Source organism: Heterodontus francisci, chromosome 41 (genome assembly GCF_036365525.1).
Source record: "Heterodontus francisci isolate sHetFra1 chromosome 41, sHetFra1.hap1, whole genome shotgun sequence".
Classification (NCBI taxonomy): Eukaryota; Metazoa; Chordata; class Chondrichthyes; order Heterodontiformes; family Heterodontidae; genus Heterodontus; species Heterodontus francisci.
In genome coordinates this window covers 37,762,611-37,783,179 of record NC_090411.1, presented here as the reverse complement: position 1 = coordinate 37,783,179, position 20,569 = coordinate 37,762,611, and the positions used below count along the sequence as shown (strand labels likewise).

At 42.4% G+C, this 20,569-nt stretch overlaps 1 protein-coding gene across 3 annotated transcripts in view; it reads left to right on the top strand.

The window, feature by feature from the left end:
* Positions 1 to 4,813: 4,813 nt before the first annotated feature.
* LOC137353714 (transcriptional enhancer factor TEF-1-like) overlaps positions 4,814 to 20,569 on the top strand; it is an 86,827-nt gene continuing 71,071 nt past the window's right edge. Inside the window, exons 1-3 of one of the 3 annotated variants that reach the window (XM_068020079.1) lie at positions 4,814 to 4,976; positions 5,220 to 5,337; positions 8,771 to 8,879. In XM_068020079.1, coding sequence (XP_067876180.1) covers positions 8,874 to 8,879 — 6 coding nt within the window. In that variant the 5' untranslated portion in view covers positions 4,814 to 4,976; positions 5,220 to 5,337; positions 8,771 to 8,873. The remainder of the gene's footprint in view (positions 4,977 to 5,219; positions 5,338 to 8,770; positions 8,880 to 20,569) is intronic. The other 2 variants (XM_068020077.1, XM_068020078.1) reach the window with 2 other exon arrangements.

Here is a 20,569-nt window from a genome sequence, read left to right as displayed (position 1 = left end):
CCAAACATTCAGTCCCTTCATCCAAGTCATTGATATAAATTGTAAATAGTTGAGGCCCCAGCACTGATCCTTGTGGCACTCCAATAGTAACAGATTGCCAACCAGAAAAAGACCCTTTTATCCCAACTCTCTGCTTCCTGTTAGCTAGCCAGTCTTCTATCCATACTAATACATCAACCCCTACTCCATGAGCTCTTATTTTGTGTCGAAACTTTTTATGTGGCACCTTATTGAATGCCTTTTGGAAATCCAAGTACACCACATCTACAGGTTTCCCTTTATCCACCTTGCTTGTTATTTCCTCAAAGAACTCTAATAAATTAGTTAAACATGATTTCCCTTTCACAAAACCATGTTGATTCTGCCTGATTGTATTTTCTAAATGTCCTACTATTACCTCCTTAATAATGGATTCCAGCATTTTCCCAATGACAGAGGTTAGGTTAACTGGCCTATAGTTTCCTGCTTTCTGTCTCCCTCCTCTCTTGAATACAGGTGTTACATTTGTAATTTTCTAATCCACTGGGACCTTTCCAGAATCTAGGGAATTTTGGAAGATCACAACCAATGCATCTACTTTCTCTGCAGCCACTTCTTTTAAGACCCTAGGATTCAAGCCATTAGGTCAAGGGGCCTTGTCAGCCATTAGTTCTAATAGTTTTCCCAGTACCTTTTCCCAAGTCATAAAGTCATAGAGAGATACAGCACTGAAACAGGCCCTTTGGCCCACCGATTCCATGCCAACCATCAACCACCCATTTATACTAATCCTACATTAATCCCATTTTTCCCTCTCACATCCCCTCCTTCCCTCAATTCTTCTACCGCCTACCTACACTAGGTGCAATTTTTTTTATAATGGCCAATTTACCTATCAACCCGCAAGTCTTTGGCATGTGGGAGGAAACCAGAGCACCCGGAGAAAACCCACGCAGTCACAGGGAGAACTTGCAAACCCCGCACAGGCAGTACCCAGAACCGAACCCGGGTCGCTGGAGCTGTGAGGCTGAAGTGTTAACCACTGCGCCACTGTGATTATTTTAAGTTCCTCCCTCCCTTTTACCTCTTGATTTTCAAGTATTCTTGGGATGTTTTTTGTGTCTTCTACCGTGAAGACAGACACAAAGTATCTGTTCAACGCTTCTGTAATTTCCTTGTTTCCCATTATTAATTCCCTGGTCTCACCAATGCTCACTTTAGTTCCTCTTTTCCTTTTTTTGTTCTGGTACCATCCTTGTAAATCTTTTTTTCTCTAGTGTTTCTATATCCTTTTAATAATATGGAGATCAGAACTGTGCACAGTACTGCAGGTCTGACCTGACCAGGATCCCCATTTCTTTGCAATAAAAGCAAAATACTGCTGATGCTGGAAATCTTAAATAAAAACAGAAAGTACTGGAAATGCTCAGCAGGTCTGGCAGTATTTGTGGAAAGAGCAGAGTTAATGTTTCAAGTCAGATATGACTCTTCTTCAGAATTGAAGGGAGGTAAAAAACCCATCACATTTCGACCTTTCTTCGGTTCTGTTTCTCTCTCCACAGATGCTGCCAGCCCTGCTGAGTATTTTCAGCATTTTCTGTTTTTATCACTGTTACTCTGTCTAAAATTAATCAATGAGAGAAGGGCCCTGATTTTAGACATGTGGAGCATAGGTTCATTATCTGGGCTGAGTAATCATTCTTTGTGTGTGAAGTGAGACAGTAATTGTCAGCAATCGAGAGAGTTTGTTGAGGAGGATCTTCTCCTTCACCTTAGGCAGTCCCTCGGGATCGAGGATGACTACTTCCACTCCGGTTCAATGGGTTCTGAGATGGCTGATAAGTCCAATGCACGATCCACAGACTCTGCCACAAGCTGATTTTGGTGATTAGTTGTTTGTCACAGGGAAGATCATTGCAAGGATCCTCCTCAATTGCCTCCTCCCAGTGGCTTAAGATCTCCTACCGGAGTCGCAGTGCGGCTTTCGCCCATCGAGAGCCATCACAGACAAGATATTCACTGTGAAGCAAATCAAAGAAAAATGCAAGGAACAACACCAATCGACCTCACAGAAACCTTTGACTCTGTCAACTGCAAAGGCTTATGGAGCATTCTGCTCAAATTTGGCAGCTCTCAAAAGTTTGTCACCATCCTCCGCCTACTCCATGATAACAGGCAAGCTATGATCCTCACCAACGGAACTACCACAGACCCTAACTCAGTCAATACTGGGGTCAAGCAAGACTGTGTTATCGCACCAACCCTCTTCTCCATTTTCCTCGCTGCAATGCTACACCTCACCTCCAACAAATCACCCATATGCGTGGAGATAATCTACAGAACAGACAGGAAACTGTTCAATCTACGCTACACAGACCTGAAACGTTAACTCTGTTTTTCTCTCCACAGATGCTGCCAGACCTGCAGAATATTTCCAGGAAGTTCTGTTTTTATTTCAACCTATGCTAGTTCAATCCAAAACCAAAATCACTCCAACCTCAGTTGTCGAGCTTCAGTATGCAGATGACATTTGCGTTTTTTTGTTCATTTATGGGATGTGTGCGTCACTGGCTAGGCAAGCGTTTGTTGCCCATCCCTAATTGCCCTCGAGAAGGTGGTGGTGAGCTGCCTTCTTGAACCGCTGCAGTCCTTGGGGTGTAGGTACACCCACAGTGCAGTTACGAAGGGAGTTCCAGGATTTTGACCAGCAACAGTGAAGGAACAGCGATATATTTCCAAGTCACGATGCTGTGTGGTTTGGAGGGGAACTTGCAGGTGCTGGTGTTCCCATGCATCTGCTGCCCTTTTCTTTCTAGGTGGTAGAGGTCATGGGTTTGAAAGGTTCTGTTGAAGGAGACTTGGTGAGTTGCTGCAGTGCATCTTGTAGATGATACACACTGCTGCCACTTTGCATCGGTGGTGAAGGGAGTGAATGTTGAAGTGGTGGATGGGGTGCCAATCAAGCAGGCTGCTTTGTCCAGGATGGTGTCAAGCCTCTTGAGCATTGTTAGAGTTGCACCTATCCGGGCAAGTGGAGAGTATTCCATCACAACCCTGACTTGTGCCTTGTAGTTGGTGGACAGGCACTGGGGAGACAGGAGGTGAGTTACTCGCCACAGAATTCCTAGCCTCTGACCTGCTCTTCTAGCCACAGCATTGATGTGGCTGGTCCAGTTTAGTTTCTGGTCAATGATAACCCCCAGGATGTTGAAAGTGGGGGATTCAGCAATGGTAATGCCATTGAACATCATGGGTAGATGGTTAGATTCTCTTGTTTGATATGGTCATTGCCCGGCACTCGTGTGGTGCGAAAGTTACTTGCCACTTATCAGCCCAAGCCTGGATATTGTCCAGGTCTTGCTGCATTTCTACACAGACTGCTTCAGTATCTGAGGAGTCACGAATGGTGCTGAACATTGTGCAATCATCAGCGAACATCCCCTCTTGTGACCTTATTATTGAAGAAAGGTCATTGATGAAGCAGCTGAAGATGGTTGGGCCTAGGACACTACTCTGAGGAACTCCTGCAGTGATGTCCTGGAGCTCAGATGATTGACCTCCAACTACCACAACCATCCTCCTTGTGCTAGGTATGACTCCAACCAGCAGAGAGTTTTCCCCGATTCCCATTGACTCCAGTTTTGCTAGGGCTCCTTGATGCCATGCTGAGTCAAATACTGCCTTGATGTCAAGGGCAATCACTCTCACCTCACCTCTGGAGTTCAACTCTTTTGTCCATGTTTGGACAAAGGCTGTAGTGAGGTCAGGAGCTGAGTGGCCCTGGCGGAACCCAAACTGAGCGTCACCGAGCAGGTTATTGCTGAGCAAGTGCCGCTTGATAGCACTGTTGATGACCCCTTCCATCACTTTGCTGAAGATCAAGAATAAATTAATAGGGCAGCAATTGGCCGTATTGGATTTGTCCTGCTTTTTAAGCACAGGATATACCAGGGCTATTTTCCACATTACCAGGTAGATGCCACAGTGTTGTAGCTGTATTAGAACAGCTTGGCTAAGGGCATGGCTAGTTCTGGAGAACAAGTCTTCAGTACTATTGCCAGAATGTTGTCAGGACCCATAGTATGCACTCAGTATGAAACTGAGCTCCAGATCATTGTCGACTCCTTCTCCGAAGCATACAAGAAAATGTTTAGGAGGAGACAGTGTTGGCGGCCCACACTAAATCTTTGTCGCCCTCATCAAGGGAATGTAGTTTTACAAAGGCTGAGCTGTCACTTAATGGGGGTGGTAAAAATGGATGCAAAGTATTTTTTCAAATGCTCTCCATAGTCAAATAGCCTGAATGGCCTTACACTTAAAGAATGGGCCTTAGGCTGACCTACTGGCTGCTGTCTGTCAGGCACTGTTAGGGCCTTGAGGAGAGGATTTGCATTTAGATTTTTCTGATGCTTGCATTTCATTCTCTTTTCACTCTCATGCCTTATTCTCTGTCTCTTTCCAGCATTACAACAGTGGCTACACTTCACTGACTGTAAAGTGCTTTGGGGCGTCCGCTGGTCTTGACAGGTGCTATATAAATGCAAGTATTTCTTTCACAGCAACCTGTAAACCCACTTTTCACCCACTAAAGAGAAAATACACTCATCCAAAATTTTGAGCATATTTTTATATTATCTCATTCACTCCTCACAAAATTCCCCAAAATTGCCATTAAACTCACAAATCCTCAGAATACAAGCATCGACTTCTATCAAGGGATTCCTCTTCTCCAAGTTTCAGGCTTTTTTAAAATGAATTAGAAAGTCAAATTCTCCTCGAGAAGGGTACGTGAAGCCTGCAGCTCCTCCTCCACTGACTCATCGCGTTAATTTCATTCCAGCCACTCATTCCTGAAATTTTTCCTGAACCTGTCACCCGTCCAGCTTCCAAAATACTCCTTCTCCAAAAATCCAGCTTGGAAAGAAGGCAGCAGACAGCCCCCCAAAAGCGGCCAGCTTATACCGGCTCCCGGTGAGCTGCCTCTCCTTGTATTAAAGGTAAGTTTGGGGTTAGTTAAACTTTCTTTGCTCCTTGTTGTCGCTTTGCTAAGACAAAGGCAAAAATGTGGGAGGCTCGGGATCGCTCTCATTTCTGACATTTTTGTGCCCGAACTTCCGCATTTAAGAAATAAATCTCAGACTCTCTCTCTGGAACTTACAGATTGAGAGTTAATGATTAAAATACATTTTTTTTAAATCCTTTTCTCTTTACTATAAATTCATTTGATTTTTTTTATTTAGGGAAAGGAAGCAAAAACGCATTTGTTCACCCAACAGAGTTTATTTTAAAATTACCACAAAGGACTGTGGAAACCAGACCAGAATCCGAGATTTGTAACTCGTCAAATATTTCTCATTTGTGAGTAACATTTGTTTCATTTTAATTATTAGGAAGTTTTTAATAGCGTATTATTGTGTACCCGTCCGCGAAGGGAGAGGTGGAATAGCTGGCTAAGCGAAATCTGACCCACCAATGCGATGGGACCTCTTTCCTTGTTCGAGCACAAACAACAGAAAAACTTTTTTTAATCTTTCCTGGTACTTTTCCAAACGCTAGAATGTGCATTTAGATGCAGTGTAATGTATTTTTAGGAAGTTGTATTCCTGACACGAGGGCCATACAAATAGCTCTTTATCCAAGCTTTTTGGATGTAGATATTAGCTGCAGCAGTTTCATTAACTGTTAGCTTGTATTTTAAAAAGAAAAAAATCCTTGTGGATATTTTTGGAAGAACTTTTTAAATTAGCACACGATCTTTGATTTATGGAGCCAACTTTAACTTTATTAAATATTTTCATACTTTGTATTATAGAATTTAGAGTGTATCGAAATCATAAATATTTTGTTGCGAAATTATCTGTTCCTTTGAAATATGTACTGATTCTAAATCCCCTGCCCCTTGCACTGACTTGCATGGATCAGATTTCTCTTCTAGTTTGTTGAAATGCAATGTTTGCATTAGGTTCCTCTTGTGTTTAAGGGACAGTTGTGCTGAGGAGCAATCACAGCTTAGTATCAAATGAAGGGTATTTTAAACTAGTATATCCCATGCCATCTCATCCCTTTATATCCTTTCATGTTTTAATTCTATCCTGTTCTATGTCTTTTACACACTATGCAAGTGCAGTGAATGTTTCATTATCTAAACTGTAAATTGGGTATCTCCCAGTTCAATATCATAATCTGAAGTAAAAACAAGAAATGCTGGAAATACTCTGCAGGCCTGGCAGCATCTGTGGAGAGAGAAACAACAACAACTTATATAGTGCCTTTAACATAAAAAGTCCCAAGGCACTTCACAGGAGCATTGTAAAAGAAAGTATGACACTAAGTCCCAAAAGGAGATATTAGGTCAGATGACCAAAAGCTTGGTCAAAGAGGTAGATTTTAATGAGTGTCTTAAAAAAGGAAAGTGAGATTGGGAGGCAGAGAGGTGTAGGAAGGGTTTTCCAGAGCTTGTGACCTAGGTGCCAATACCAATGGTGGAGCAATTAAAATCAGGGATACACAAGAGGCCAGGATTAGAGGAGGGTGGATATCTTGGAGGGTTGTGGGGCTGGAGGAGATTACAGAGATAGGGAGAGACTTTGAAAATAAAGATGAGAAATTTAAAATCAAGATGTTGCTTGACCAGGAGCCAGTGTAGGTCAGCAAGCACAGGGATGATGGGGGGAATTGGACTTGGTACAAGTTAAGTGATGGGCATTAGAGTTTTGGATGACAACGTTATGGAGAGTAGAATGTGGGAGACCAACCAGGAGTGTATTGGAATGGTGAAGTCTAGAGGTAACAAAGGCATGAATGAAGGTTTCAGCAATAGATGAGCTGAGACAACGGTGAAGTCAGGTGATATGTTAGGCAGTCTTGGTGATGGCATGAATGTAAGGTTGGAAGCTCATCTCAGGGTCAAATGTGACATCAAGATTGCGAACAGGGAGAGGGATGGAGTCAATAGCTAGAGAATAGAGCTTGGAGTGGGGAGTGAAAACAATGGCTTCAGTCTTCCCAATATTTAATTGGAGGAAATTTCTGCTCATCCAGTACTGATAATTTAGCAACAGTGGAGGAGTCAAGAGAAGTGGTGTTCAGTTAGAGCTGGGTGTTGTCAGCATAATGGTGAAAACTAACACTGTATTTCCAGATGACGTTGTCAAGGGGCAGCATATAATTGAGAAATAGGAAGCCAAGGATAGATCCTTTGGGGACACCAGAGGTAATTCTGCAGGAGGAGGAAGCGAAGCCATTGCAGGTGATTCTCTGGCTACGATTAGATAGATAGGAACCAGATGAAAGCAGTCTCACCTAGCTGGACGACAGTGGAGAGGCTTTGGAGGGGGATAATGTGGTCAACCATGTCAAAGACTACGGGCAGGTCAAGAAGGACGAGGAAGGAAAGTTTACCTTTATCACAGTCACGTAGGATCTCATTTGTAATTTTGATGAGGGCTGTTTTGGTACTGTGGTGGAGTAGAAACCTGATTGGAGGGATTCAAAGATAGAGTTCCATGATTTATGGGAACAGATTTGGGAGACGACAACACTCTCAAGGACTTTGGAGAGGAAAGGGAGGTTGGAGATGGAACAATTAATGTTTCGGGTCAATGACCTTTCATCAGAACTGGGAAAAGTTTAAAGCAAGTATGGAGGCAGGGAAAGGGGGTTGGGGGAAGAGGAGGATAGAATAAAGGGAAAGGCCTGTGATAGCATGACAGACAGGGATGATGATGCAAAGCAAAAGCAGGTGATATTAGGACCTGAAACAAAAGATGTGTTTAGAGGAAGTGTAAATTGGCGAGTCGAAGAGACTTAGTAGTTGGCAGGAAAAAAGACAGAGGCGCAAGGGGAGAGCCAACTGTGCAACAGCCCCAACAAACAAATTTCTCTGCAGCACCTGTGGAAGAGCCTGTCACTCCAGAATTGGCCTTTATAGCCACTCCAGGCGCTGCTTCACAAACCACTGACCACCTCCAGGCGCGTATCCATTGTCTCTCAAGATAAGGAGGCCCAAAAGAAAAAAAGAAAGAAATTGGAAAGCAAGATCATTAGCAACAGCTGCTATCCAAAAACAAAACCAAAGAATAGAAAGGAAAATGGAGACAGAGGTTATGATCTGAAATTGTTGAGTCCAGAAGGCTGGAAAGTGCCTATCCAAAAGGTGAGGTGCTGTTCCTTGAGCCTACGTTGAGCTTCATTGGAATAGTGTAGGAAGCTGAAAGGTCAGAGCAGGAATGAAGCTGAGAATTAAAATGACCAGCGACTGGAAGCTCAGGGTCATGTATGTAGACTGAATGGAGGTGCCCTGCAAAGCGGTCACCCAGTCTGCAATGTAGATCCCAAGGTAGCAGAGACCACATTATCAGCACCAGATATGGTAAACTAAATTGGAAGAGGTACAAGTAAATTGCTGTTTCATCTGGAAAACCATCAAGACACAGCTTCTCTAATCAGTACTCTGTTTTCTACCCATCAGCCAATTTCTATTCCAGGTTTACCCTCAATCCTAATGCTTTGAGTTTAACCAACAGCCTTTCATATGGAACTTTGCCTTTTGAAAGTCTAGCTATTCCACATCATAGTGCTTCCCACAGCCTACTTGGATTGTCACTACCTTGAAGAAATCAAGGTTAGTCAGGTAGGATCTTCCCGCTTCAGCATCTGAGCTGTTAACGAGGTTATTATTTTGCAAAAATCCACGAATTTTCTCCCAATTATTGAATCCATTATTTTACACTGAATGGAAGTAGGATCTTGAGGAACAGCTAATAAATAAACCATTCAATTTTCACTTCAGTTTGTGATGCTGCTGAACCTCTCGGCTGGATCCTCGCAGTGCCTACAGTGAGCTGTCCAATATCCTCTGTGTATTTATACCAAAGGTTCTACTGCATGTGCTGATGGAGGTATTTGATATACTGCTTATGTTACATTTTAATGAGTTATTGGAATATCCTTTGAGGAATTTTCCAGACAGGACATCTTGAAATTTTTTTTTGACCTCTGCCAGCCCCCTAGAAACTGAACATGACGGAAAAAGTGCAATTTGTACTTCAGCAGATGTTACCCTCATATAATAAAAGCAAAATACTGCAGATGCTGGAAATCTGAAATAAAAACAAAAAGTGCTGAAAATATTCAGCAGGTTTGGCAGCATCTGTGGAGAGAGAAGCAGAGTTAATGTTTCAGGTCTGTGAGCTTTCACCAGAACTTGATACCCTCATTAAGGTTTGCAATTTCAATTTTCTTTTCTTTTGAAAATTTGTTACAAAACGAATGCTGTTCTTTTACTTTTGAATCATAGTCTGTTGCTTCAAGGTAAATTTAAAATGAAGAAACAGTTTCAAATTCAATTGGCAAATTCAGGACTAATGTCAAAAAGTTCTGCTTTTTACAAACAGCGACCAACACATGGAATAAATCTCAGGAATGTAGTAGCAGTAAACACCTTGGGATAATTTCAGAGACAGCTGGATGCAGCAATTGTGGAGATTAGGGCTCTAGGTAGATATGTTTGGATTGGCAGAATGGCCTTTCTCATCTGTATCAATCTCCTGACTGATGTAATTGTTCACACCCACAATGTATCATTTTCATTAGCAATATAACTTTTATTTGGTAATTATGATGATTGGGTATGAACATATATTTTGCAGTACAGTTCTCACTCTGACTTCAGTAAAGTGTTATGTTGGTGGTAGATGATGTTTTCAATCTTTGTTCACTTGAATGTGAAACAGCCAGCAATCCAGGTCTAAGTTCTGTCCTTCAAATTGGAATTGGCCTGGCTTCTGGCTTAGACACAACCTGAGTGTAACAGTGCACTAAGAATGACAACCTCATAGTTGGTTCTTTTATTAAGCATGTTATTCTGATAACTCTATAAATGAAATTGATTGTTAGTTACTAGTACTTTTCAATTTGTTTTCATTATCAGTGGAGCAATAATCAGAACCCATGTCATGTTCCCAGCGATGCCTCAACCTCCACTCCATCATCTATTCTTACAACTTTTGGCTTAGGCCTGAAGTACTGACTCGGTTACAGGTTATAAATGTGCCCTGACCTATTGCTAAGTATTATTGACATTTTATAATGTATTTTTTTGATTGATGGGTTTCACTCAGCCTCAATGAAAACTTCAATTCTATTTAATGGATGCAAAGCTGAGCCAGTTTCTGATTCCTAAACATTACTAATGGATAGCGAATCTAATGGATAAACTAACCAACCCATATGATCAGCAGCCAGGGCTGGCTCAATGGTTTTGCACTGAGCCACATAGAGCAGGCAAGGCCCAGTTTCCACTCAACATCACCCTGGTTTGTGCTGCATTAGCTGGCGTGACTCATGGTGGTGACTGGGGTTGCCATGGGGGCCCTTGCAACAGGAATGACTAGTTTTTGGGGACAGGTACGAGGTGAGCTGAAATGTCGGCACATGTGAAGGGTTGGGGGTGGTGGAAATAAGTTCATCTTCAATAGCAATAGCACATCAGACAACAGATCCAGAACTAAACACTGGCATCATAGTGACACAATACTGATATCATCAGCTTCTACCTAACCTCTGCAGGTACTTTAGCATTCTATGACGCTGGAAGCTGGCAGAGGTTGCGATGTTACAAGTATTTTGGCAGGGCATATGCTATAGTACATGAGTTATGGCTGCTTATAGTTGACTGCTGATGCAGCTTTTAGTCGATTTAACCCTGAAAATCCCAACACTGAGCGCAGCAAATTCTCTGACTCTTCTGTTTTCTTCCATCCGGCCCCTTCCTTGCTACAGTTTCATATGGCACTTTCCAGTATCTTGCCCAAGTTGCCATTGTTCAAGTATGAATGCAGTAAATGTTTGTGGCCAGTCCACTTCAGGAAAATCAGAGCTCAGTGCCAGGCTCCATGCTCACTCTGGTCCCTATCTACTGGCAGCAACAAATCTCACATTTAACTGCAGCAGCACTCTTGCCATTCACTGAAATGTGCAGCACTGAATTGAGTAGATTTTAGCTGTGCCTTGGACTGCAGCTTGAGCTTGGGCTGCAATTTAAATGCCAAGCAGCATGCTGTCAGAGGGCCAATGATTCTGCTACCAGGATGGCAGTGCAAATGCAAGGAGCTGGTGCACAGGCACTGCTTCCCTTCCATCTAAACCAATGAAGTGCCTTTGCTCAAACATCAGCAGAGCTCTGAGGGTGTTTCCACTGCATCAGGGAATTTAATATGGAGAGGTGTGAGGTGATGCATTTTGGCAGAAGGAATCGGGAGAGGCAATGGCACAGATCTAAAGAGTGCAGGAGCAGAAGAATGTGGGGGTTCATGTGCATAGATTTTTGAAGGGGGCAGAACATACTGAGACAGTATGGGATAAATAAAAGCAAAATACTGCAGATGCTGGAAATCTGAAATAAAAACAAAGTGCTGGAAATACTTAGCATGTCTGGCAGCAACTGTGGAGAGAGGAACAGAGTTAGCATTTCAGGTCTATGACCTTTCATCAGAACTAGCAAAGGTTAGAAATGTAATAGGTTTTAAGCAAGTGAGGGGGGTAGAGAAGAGAACAAAAGGGAAGGTGTGTGAGAGGGCAGGAGAGATTAAATGACAGAGATGTCATGGAACAAAGGCAAAGGGAGTGCTAATACTTGTAGTAAAAGACAAAGTATTAGTCCAGGAAGAAATGAACAACTCTATCCAAAAGCAACAACATGAAAACAAGTATACAGGCACATGGTTAAAAAAATAAAATAAATTAAAATAAAATTTTTTTAAAAGGCAGTCATACTCTGAAATTGTTGAACTCAATGCTGAGTCCAGAAGGCTATAGAGTGTCTAATTGGAAGATGAGGTGCTGTTCCTCGAGCTTGCGTTGAGGTTCACTGGAACACTACATGGGATCTTGGGCTTCATAAATAGAGGTATTGAGTAAAAAGCAGGGAAGTCATGCTGAACCTTTATAAAGCTCTGATTAGGCTACAACTAGAGTATTGCATCCAGTTCTGATCACCACACTTTAGGAAGGATGTGAGGGTTCTTGGGCGGCACAGTGGTGTAGTGGTTAGCACCGCAGCCTCACAGCTCCAGCGACCCGGGTTCAATTCTGGGTACTGCCTGTGTGGAGTTTGCAAGTTCTCCCTGTGTCTGCGTGGGTTTCCTCCGGGTGCTCCGGTTTCCTCCCACAGCCAAAAGACTTGCAGGTTGATACGTAAATTGGCCATTATAAATTGCCCCTAGTATAGGTAGGTGGTAGGGGAATATAGGGACAGGTGAGGATGTGGTAGGAATATGGGATTAGTGTAGGATTAGTATAAATGGGTGGTTAATGGTCGGCACAGACTCGGTGGGCCGAAGGGCCTGTTTCAGTGCTGTATCTCTAAATCTAAAAAATCTAAATCTTACCAGAGGAGATTTACCAGAATGGTTCCAGGGATGGGGGTTAGAACCATAGAAAAAGTTTGGCACAGAAGGAGGCCATTCAGCCCATTATGCACCAGCCAAAAAAACTAGCCACCCAATCTAATCCCACCTTCCATCATCAGGGTTTTACCTACAAGGTTAGGTTGAAATTGACACACAGGCCTATGGGGCCTGTGCCGAGGGACCCCAATCAAATGTGGGTTACCCACCAGGGGGCAGTTTCAATTAAGCATAGTATATTATATGATTTGAATTTATTGCTGCTGTGAATTATTATGCTCCGACAGTGACTATTGGCTGTAAAGATCATTGGGGTGTTCTGAGATTGAAAAGGTAATGTAAGACTTATTTTCTATTGTACGATCAATGCAGTGTGTCATTCTATGGACATATTTCTTCATGCATTTGTGGTTTAATGGATTGGGGGGAAGGAATGTGTGGAGGTGCCAGAATGTCCTTGGTGCCTAGAGCCCCAAGAATTCTTGATTAGACTCTGCTTGAGATCAGCCTTTTTGTGAGGATAATCCATCACAATTAGCATTGTTTGCTATGAATTCAGATTGTTATAATCTTTGGCTGGAATGTGAACATTTTAGAAATGGCTCTTGACGGATTATTGAACGTTTGGGGAGGAGGGGGTTGGCCATTTGGTTTGTCAAAACTCCAAAATATTCTCACTTATCATCTCCAAAGGGTATTCCTCTGAAATCCAGTAACAGATCTTATGCTTGATGTGATATACCCTGAGGCTTCAATGACTGGGTGGAAGTTTATGCTCCAGTTATACCATCCCTGGTGATTATAGTAGACATAGAATGACAGAATTGTTACAGCGCAGAAGGAGACCATTTGGCCCATCGTGTCCGCACTGGCTCTCTGAAAGAGCAACTCTCTCAGTTCCATTCCCCTGCCTTCTCCACATAACCCTGCACATTCTTCCTTTTCATATAACTGTCTAATTCCCTTTTGAATGCTTCAATTGAACCTTCCTCCACACACTCTCAGGCAGCACATTCCAGACCTTAACCACTTGCTGTGTGAAAAAGTTTTTCCTCCTGTCACTTTTGCTTCTGTTACCAAATACTTTAAATCTGTGTCCTCTCGTTCTCGATCATTGTACGAGTGGGAACAGTTTCTCTCTATCTACTCTGTCCAAACCCCTCATGATTTTGAATACTTCTATCAAATCACCTCAGCCTTTTCTTCTCCAAGGAAAACAGTCCTAACTTCTCCAATCTATCTTCATAACTGAAATTCCTCATCCCTGGAACCATTCTTGTGAAGCTTTTTTGTACTCTCTCCAATGCCCTCATGTCTTTGCTAAAGTGCAGTGCGCAGAACTGAACACAATACTCCAGCTGAAGCCGAACTAGTGTCTTGTGCATATTTAACATAACCTCTTTGCTCTTGTACTTTATGCCCCTATTAATAAAGCCCAGGATACTGTATGCTTTATTAACCACTCTCTCAACCTGTCCTGCCACCTTCAATGACTTGTGCACATATACACCTAGGTTCCTCTGCTCCTGCACCCCCTTTAGAATTATACTCTCAATGATGAATAATCCATGATTATATTTCCACCTCACACGCTTTTGTGTCTGGAAAAGCAGAAAGATAAACTTTTTAAATGCTTTTTAAAAATTCTCTTCCTTTTTCAAGTCCGTCCATGACCTTACTACCTCTGTAACCTCCTCTCGGCTTACAATCTTCTGAGATCTCTGCGCTCCTCCAATTCTGGCCTTTTGCACATTCCCAATTTTTAATGCTGCTTCATTGGCAGCTATGTCCTCATGTACCATCTACAAGATGCATTGCAGCAACTCACCAAGGCTTCTTCCAAACCCGCGACCTCTACCACCTAGAAAGACGAGAGCAGCAGACACATGGGAACACCACCACCTGCAAGTTCCCCTCCAAGCCACACACCATCCTGACTTGGAACTATATCACTGTTCCTTCACTGTCACTGGGTCAAAATCCTGGAAATCCTTTCCCTAACAGCACTGTTGGTGTGCAGCAACGGTTCAAGAAGGCAGCTCACCACCACCTTCTCTATTTCTTACACTCGTTTCTAAGCGCTTCTCAAAGAGATGGAAAAACTGACAAGGTTTTTAAAGAGCTGGAAAAGGCTGAGTTGGGGTTTGTCCTTGACAGGTTGATTCTTTAACTCCTTTTTAAAACTCTGCCCATACCCCAACTGCCTGTCCAAAGCGAAAACAATAACATCTCGGGAGTCAAACCTCCTGACCCCTATAAATCCTGACCTGTTACTTCTCTGTAAACATCTTCCCCAAGTCAAAAAAGACCCCTGATCGGTATTCATCTGAAACAGGTGCCTTCCAGTAACTGTTGTTTACAAGCCAAGTCCAAAAGACCTGGTGATGACCTCTTTTTAAACAAACACAAAGTTCCAGCATCTATGGAATCTTTTTTCAGTTTTAAAACACAAATCCTCATAATTTAACAAAAATGGAAGAACTCGTAACTATATATATTTAATATATAATGAGAGAGAGAGATTGATATATTTTTGGTAGGACATTTCATGTCTTAACTCTGTGTATGACAAAAATCATCTAACGTTTTCATTTTTTTGGGTGATGATCTCAAATTAATTAAATTAATGATGCCCTCTAGTTACTGATTCACTGAGCAGCAGAAATAGTTTTCCTCTATTTTATCTTAGCAAAATCCTTTTTTAATTTTATTGAGTACCTCCATTAGATCGCTTCTTAACTTCTTTGTTCTAATAAAAAGAGAGATAAACCCCGATTTTATTTTTTTTTAAACTTGGCACGGAAAATGCGTGAACTTTGGACCATTTTAACTATTCAGACTTGAGCACAAAAATCAAGGCTGACACTCCAGTGCAGGACTGAGGGAGTGCTGCACTGCCAGAAGTGCTGTCTTTTGGGTGAGATGTTAAATCAAGACCCCATCTGCCTGCTCGGATGGACATAAAAGACTCCATGGCACAATTTCAAAGAGGAACAGGGGAGTTATTCCTGGCCAATATTTATCCCTCAACCAACATCACACAACTATTTGTTGGATCTTCCTGTGCACAAATTGGCTGCTAAGCTTCCTGCATTACAACAGTGACTACACTTCAAAAGTACTTGTTTGGCTGTAAAGCATTTTGAGACATCCAGTGGTCAGGAAAAGTGCTATATTAATGCAAATCTCTCTATTCTCCACAAAATAACAAATGTTCAAGCTTACCTAGATCTCTTCTGACTGCCAACCTGCATGTTATTAGGTTTCACTGGCAGGTCCCATGCTGATTGTCACTGCAATGATCAGGAGTTAAAATGGCAGTAGGAAATGGCCATCTGGTATTTTAACCATCCACCCACCCCAGTCTCACTCTTAACTCTTCCCATAACTGAAGTATCTCAGTCCTGGTGTCATCTTCTCTTCACCTATTCCATGGCCTTGACATCCTCTCTAAAGTAGGAAACACAAAACTGGACACAATATTCTAACTGCAGTCCAACAAAGAGTTACAGAGGTCGAACATCACCTTTTTGGTTTGGTACATGATTAAGACAGGAAAGTTTTTTTTTTAGAGATTTAGAGAGTTGCATTGCAGGTTTATTTATTTAACATTTTGCCAAATATGGGTCCATATGTGTATGTGTAAATATATTTATGTATAACATTTAGCTTTCAATTAATTTTCTGCAGTTGTGTCACTGGGGCATGTCTGCCGTTCTGTTGTGTGAAGGTTTGTTTTCTTGGGCGCAGCTTCATATTTGAGAAGCGGTGGATGTTCCCTGGTGGGATTGCATTCGCTGGCTTTGTTTGACATTCCTCTCACAGCACTTGTATTGCCAGGGCTTGGAAATAAAATAGAGAATGGGTTGGAGTAGTAATCAGTTTCAATTAATTTACATAATGACAGAATTTCATATTTAAGATTTTCTGACCATATATCACTGTGATGTGTTATAGTTTGTGAGTATAGCACATGCTCATAACCAGCAGTAACTGGGAGAGAGTCACCCATTCATGGGAAATACTGAAGAGTAACAATATAATCAATAACACTTTAATAGATTACAAATCCCAGAGTGGAGGCAGTCAACCTATTTGAGAGCACAAAAAGAGCCCTGGCCTGTTCAGTCTTTCCTGATCCATTCAGTTTCAGGATCATGCAAATCTTTTTTGCACCTTCTCCAGTCCCTCTATACCCTTATCCTGTCTGAAACTACTTTTGAAAAACATGTATATTTAAAATCATTAAGTTAGCACGTGTCCAGATAACTCTAGCCTGCCTTTTGGTCTAGACATGGCAGCAGTGGTAGTGAATCTGGATTTTCTTATAACCTGAATTACACTGCCATTGGGATTACTGTGTTGTAAAGGAAAGTGGACCCAGTAAAATTGTAGTTGCTACAGCTGCTTTTATTTCCATCTTTAAAATACTTCTAATAGTTCTAAAACAATTCCTGAAAGACAGAATGACTGGAGGGTCTAAAACACCCAAAAATGCAACAAATGAAGATCCTGTATGATGGGAGTATCCAAGGGTTCCTTGTCATGAATCATGTTGGTACATACAATTAGGCCTCAGAGCCACAAGTTTCAATCCCTGTCCACATTTATTTGCTGATATCGCAAGTTGCTCATACTAACCCATCTTGTTATTCTGATTTATGTTTTATCCACCAGTGAGACAACACTGGTAAAATAAGCCCTCTCCAAACAGGACCACCAGTGAATAAGAAACACAAGCATATTAGAACAGATACAAAAGCAAAATACTCCAGATGCGGGAAATAAAAACAGAGAATGCTGGAAGTAGCAGGTCTGGCAGCATCTATGGAGAGAGAAGCAGGCTGGAATTTTATGCCCCCCACAGGAGCGGGCTGGAGGCGGGCAGGGGGGTCTAAAATTGAGAGGGAGGCGGGGGTGCCGTTCCTGTTGCCTTCCCGCCCCTGTTGTAATTTTACGAGTGGTGGCGGCAAGAAGCAGCCCACCCACCCCAGACCAATTTAGACTCAAGTGGCCAATTAACTGCCACTGAAGGACCACTTCCTGCTACTGCTGGTATGGAAGGTTGCATTGTCTGAATAGACGGAGACAGAGAAACCACTTGTCACTGGTAGGGAAGCTGCTGGAGAAGATACTGAGGGATAGGATCTATTCCCATTTGGAAGAAAATGGGCTTATCAGTGATAGGCAACATGGTTTTGTGCAGGGAAGGTCATGTCTTACCAACTTAATAGAATTCTTTCAGGAAGTGACAAAGTTGATTGATGAGGGAAGAGCTGTCGATGTCATATACATGGACTTCAGTAAGGCGTTTGATAAGGTTCCCCATGGCAGGCTGATGGAGAAAGTGAAGGCGCATGGGGTCCAAGGTGTACTTGCTAGATGGATAAAGAACTGGCTGGGCAACAGGAGACACAGAGTAGCAGTGGAAGGGAGTTTCTCAAAATGGAGACGTGTGACCAGTGGTGTTCCACAGGGATCTGTGCTGGGACCACTGTTGTTTGTGATATACATTAATGATTTGGAGGGAAGTATAGGTGGACTGATTAGCAAGTTTGCAGACGACACTAAGATTGGTGGAGTAGCAGATAGTGAAGGGGACTGTCAGAGAATACAGCAGAATATAGATAGATTGGAGAGTTGGGCATAGAAATGGCAGATGGAGTTCAATCAGGGAAAATGCGAGGTGATGCAGTTTGGAAGATCCAATTCAAGAGTGAACTATACAGTAAATGGAAAAGTCCTGGGGAAAATTGATGTCCAGAGAGGTTTGGGTGTTCAGGTCCACTGTTCCCTGAAGGTGGCAATGCAGGTAAATAGAGTGGTCAAGAAGGCATACGGCATGCTTTCCTTCATCGGACGGGGTATTGAGTACAAGAGTTGGCAGGTCATGTTACAGTTGTATAGGACTTTGGTTCGGCCACATTTGGAATACTGTGTGCAGTTCTGGTCGCCACATTACCAAAAGGATGTGGATGCTTTGGAGAGAGTGCAGAGGAGGTTCACCAGGATGTTGCCTGGTATGGAGGGCGCTAGCTATGAAGAGAGGTTGAGTAGATTAGGATTATTTTCATTAGAAAGACGGAGGTTGAGGGGGGACCTGATTGAGGTGTACAAAATCATGAGAGGTATAGACAGGGTGGATAGCAAGAGGCTTTTTCCCAGAGTGGGGGATTCAATTACTAGAGGACACGAGTTCAAAGTGAAAGGGGAAAAGTTTAGGGGGGATATGCGTGGAAAGTTCTTTACGCAGAGGGTGGTGGGTGCCTGGAACGCGTTGCCAGCAGAGGTGGTAGATGTGGGCACGATGGCGTCTTTTAAGATGTATCTAGACAGATACATAATGGGCAGGAAGAAAAGAGATACAGACCCTTAGAAAATAGGCGACATATTTAGATAGAGGATCTGGATCGGCGCAGGTTTGGAGGACCGAAGGGCCTGTTCCTGTGCTGTAATTTTCTTTGTTCTTTGTTCTTTGAGAACAGAGTTGTCTAAGCTTTAAGGAACGTGGTCCATCTGCTGCAGTTTGAACACCCCTGGCCAAGAAAAGTAAGTTTCAGTACTCATCCCCTCCTTTTAATACAGCTTGGTTCGGTGGTAGCATTTTCACCACTGAGTCAGAAGGTTGTGGGTTCAGACCATATAATCAAGACTGACACTTCAGTAATTACTGAGGTCCTACTGCATTGTCTGAAATGCTGTCTTTGGATGAGACGTTAAATCAAGGACTAACTGCTTGGGTAGGTCGGCATAAAGATCCCATGGCACTGTTCAGAGAAGAGCAGGGGTTTTATCCTCGTGTCCTGGCCAACATTTATTTGTGTGCTAATTGGCTACATTATTTGCCAAATAGCAGCAGTGACTATATTGGCTGTGAAGCACTTTAAGCAGTCCTGAGGATCTAAAAGTTCTTAAAATATTTCTTACTTGGGAATTTCTAAATCCAGCACTCCATTTTTGTACTCTGGTTTTCCAACTGCAAGAAACCTGCAGCTTAATTTATGGCCAGCTCATGTCCCACTGCGCTTTCAATCGAACTCCTTGACTTCATGTGTCATCAAACCTATATTCAAGGCTGCTTTTGAGCAATCGCCTTCTTTTGAAGCTATTGGTCCAGTTTTGCTAGCATTCTTGATTTCCCTGTCCATACCCAAGGACTGACCTTCCATTTGATAAATACAAGATTCACCAAAAGTATATTTTACATGTACTTTTCTATTAATTCTAATGCATTTTTTTAAATACTGCGAGTACCCAGGAAATCCTTTCAATTTTCATTTCCAGAGATTAAGCTATATGAATTATATCCTGTTGTAGTTGTAATTAACAGGCTGCCCTTGGAGAGGCTTTTACCATGTTCTTCACGTGGAAAAGGAGGATGTTGTTGGTGTTGAATTGTGAGCAGTAGTCTCTGGCATTTTCTTCCCTGCTTTAATTTGTTTCCCGCTTGTTAAATTTTCAAAGAGATAAGATTCCAAATCTGTTCAGCAACTGGTCAATAGCCAAACATGCACATTATCAAACCCAGTTATTCAAGGCGACCATACTCTCAAGACAGTAACCCACCCACCCCCGCCCCTTCCCCCTCACTGATTATGTTACAGTGAACTTGGTATTAACTAATGTATAATATTTTACATAAAATGTGGTTGACTTTATAGGTTGAAGACACTAGTTGTGCAGGAAGTGCACAGGAAAATCTTCAAAACATCAATTAGATCCTTCAATAAAAGCAAAATACTGCAGATGCTGGAAATCTGAAATAAAAACAAGGAACGCTGGAAATACTCAGCAGGTCTGGCAGCGTCTGTGGAGAGAGAAGCAGAGTTAATGTTTCAGGTCAATGACCCTTCTGATGAACCTGAAAAGTTAACTCTGCTTCTCTCTCCACAGATGCTGCCAGACCTGCTGAGTATTTCCAGCGTTTCTTGTTTTAATTAGATCCTTCATCTGTGCTGGGTGAGCTGATCTTAGCTGAGGCAGCACAGGAGAGACACATTGGCCTCAGTTCACTGCATTCAGATTAAGAGAAAGATAAAGTGTCTTTTCTGGCTCCTGGTGGAAAGTGCACAAATGGATATCTGGTGAGGACAGGATTATGTTCCACTTAGAGGCCAAGCTGAGTCGAAGCTTGCACAGGAATAATGGCCATTGGGCGAGGTATCGGATTTCAGACACCACCT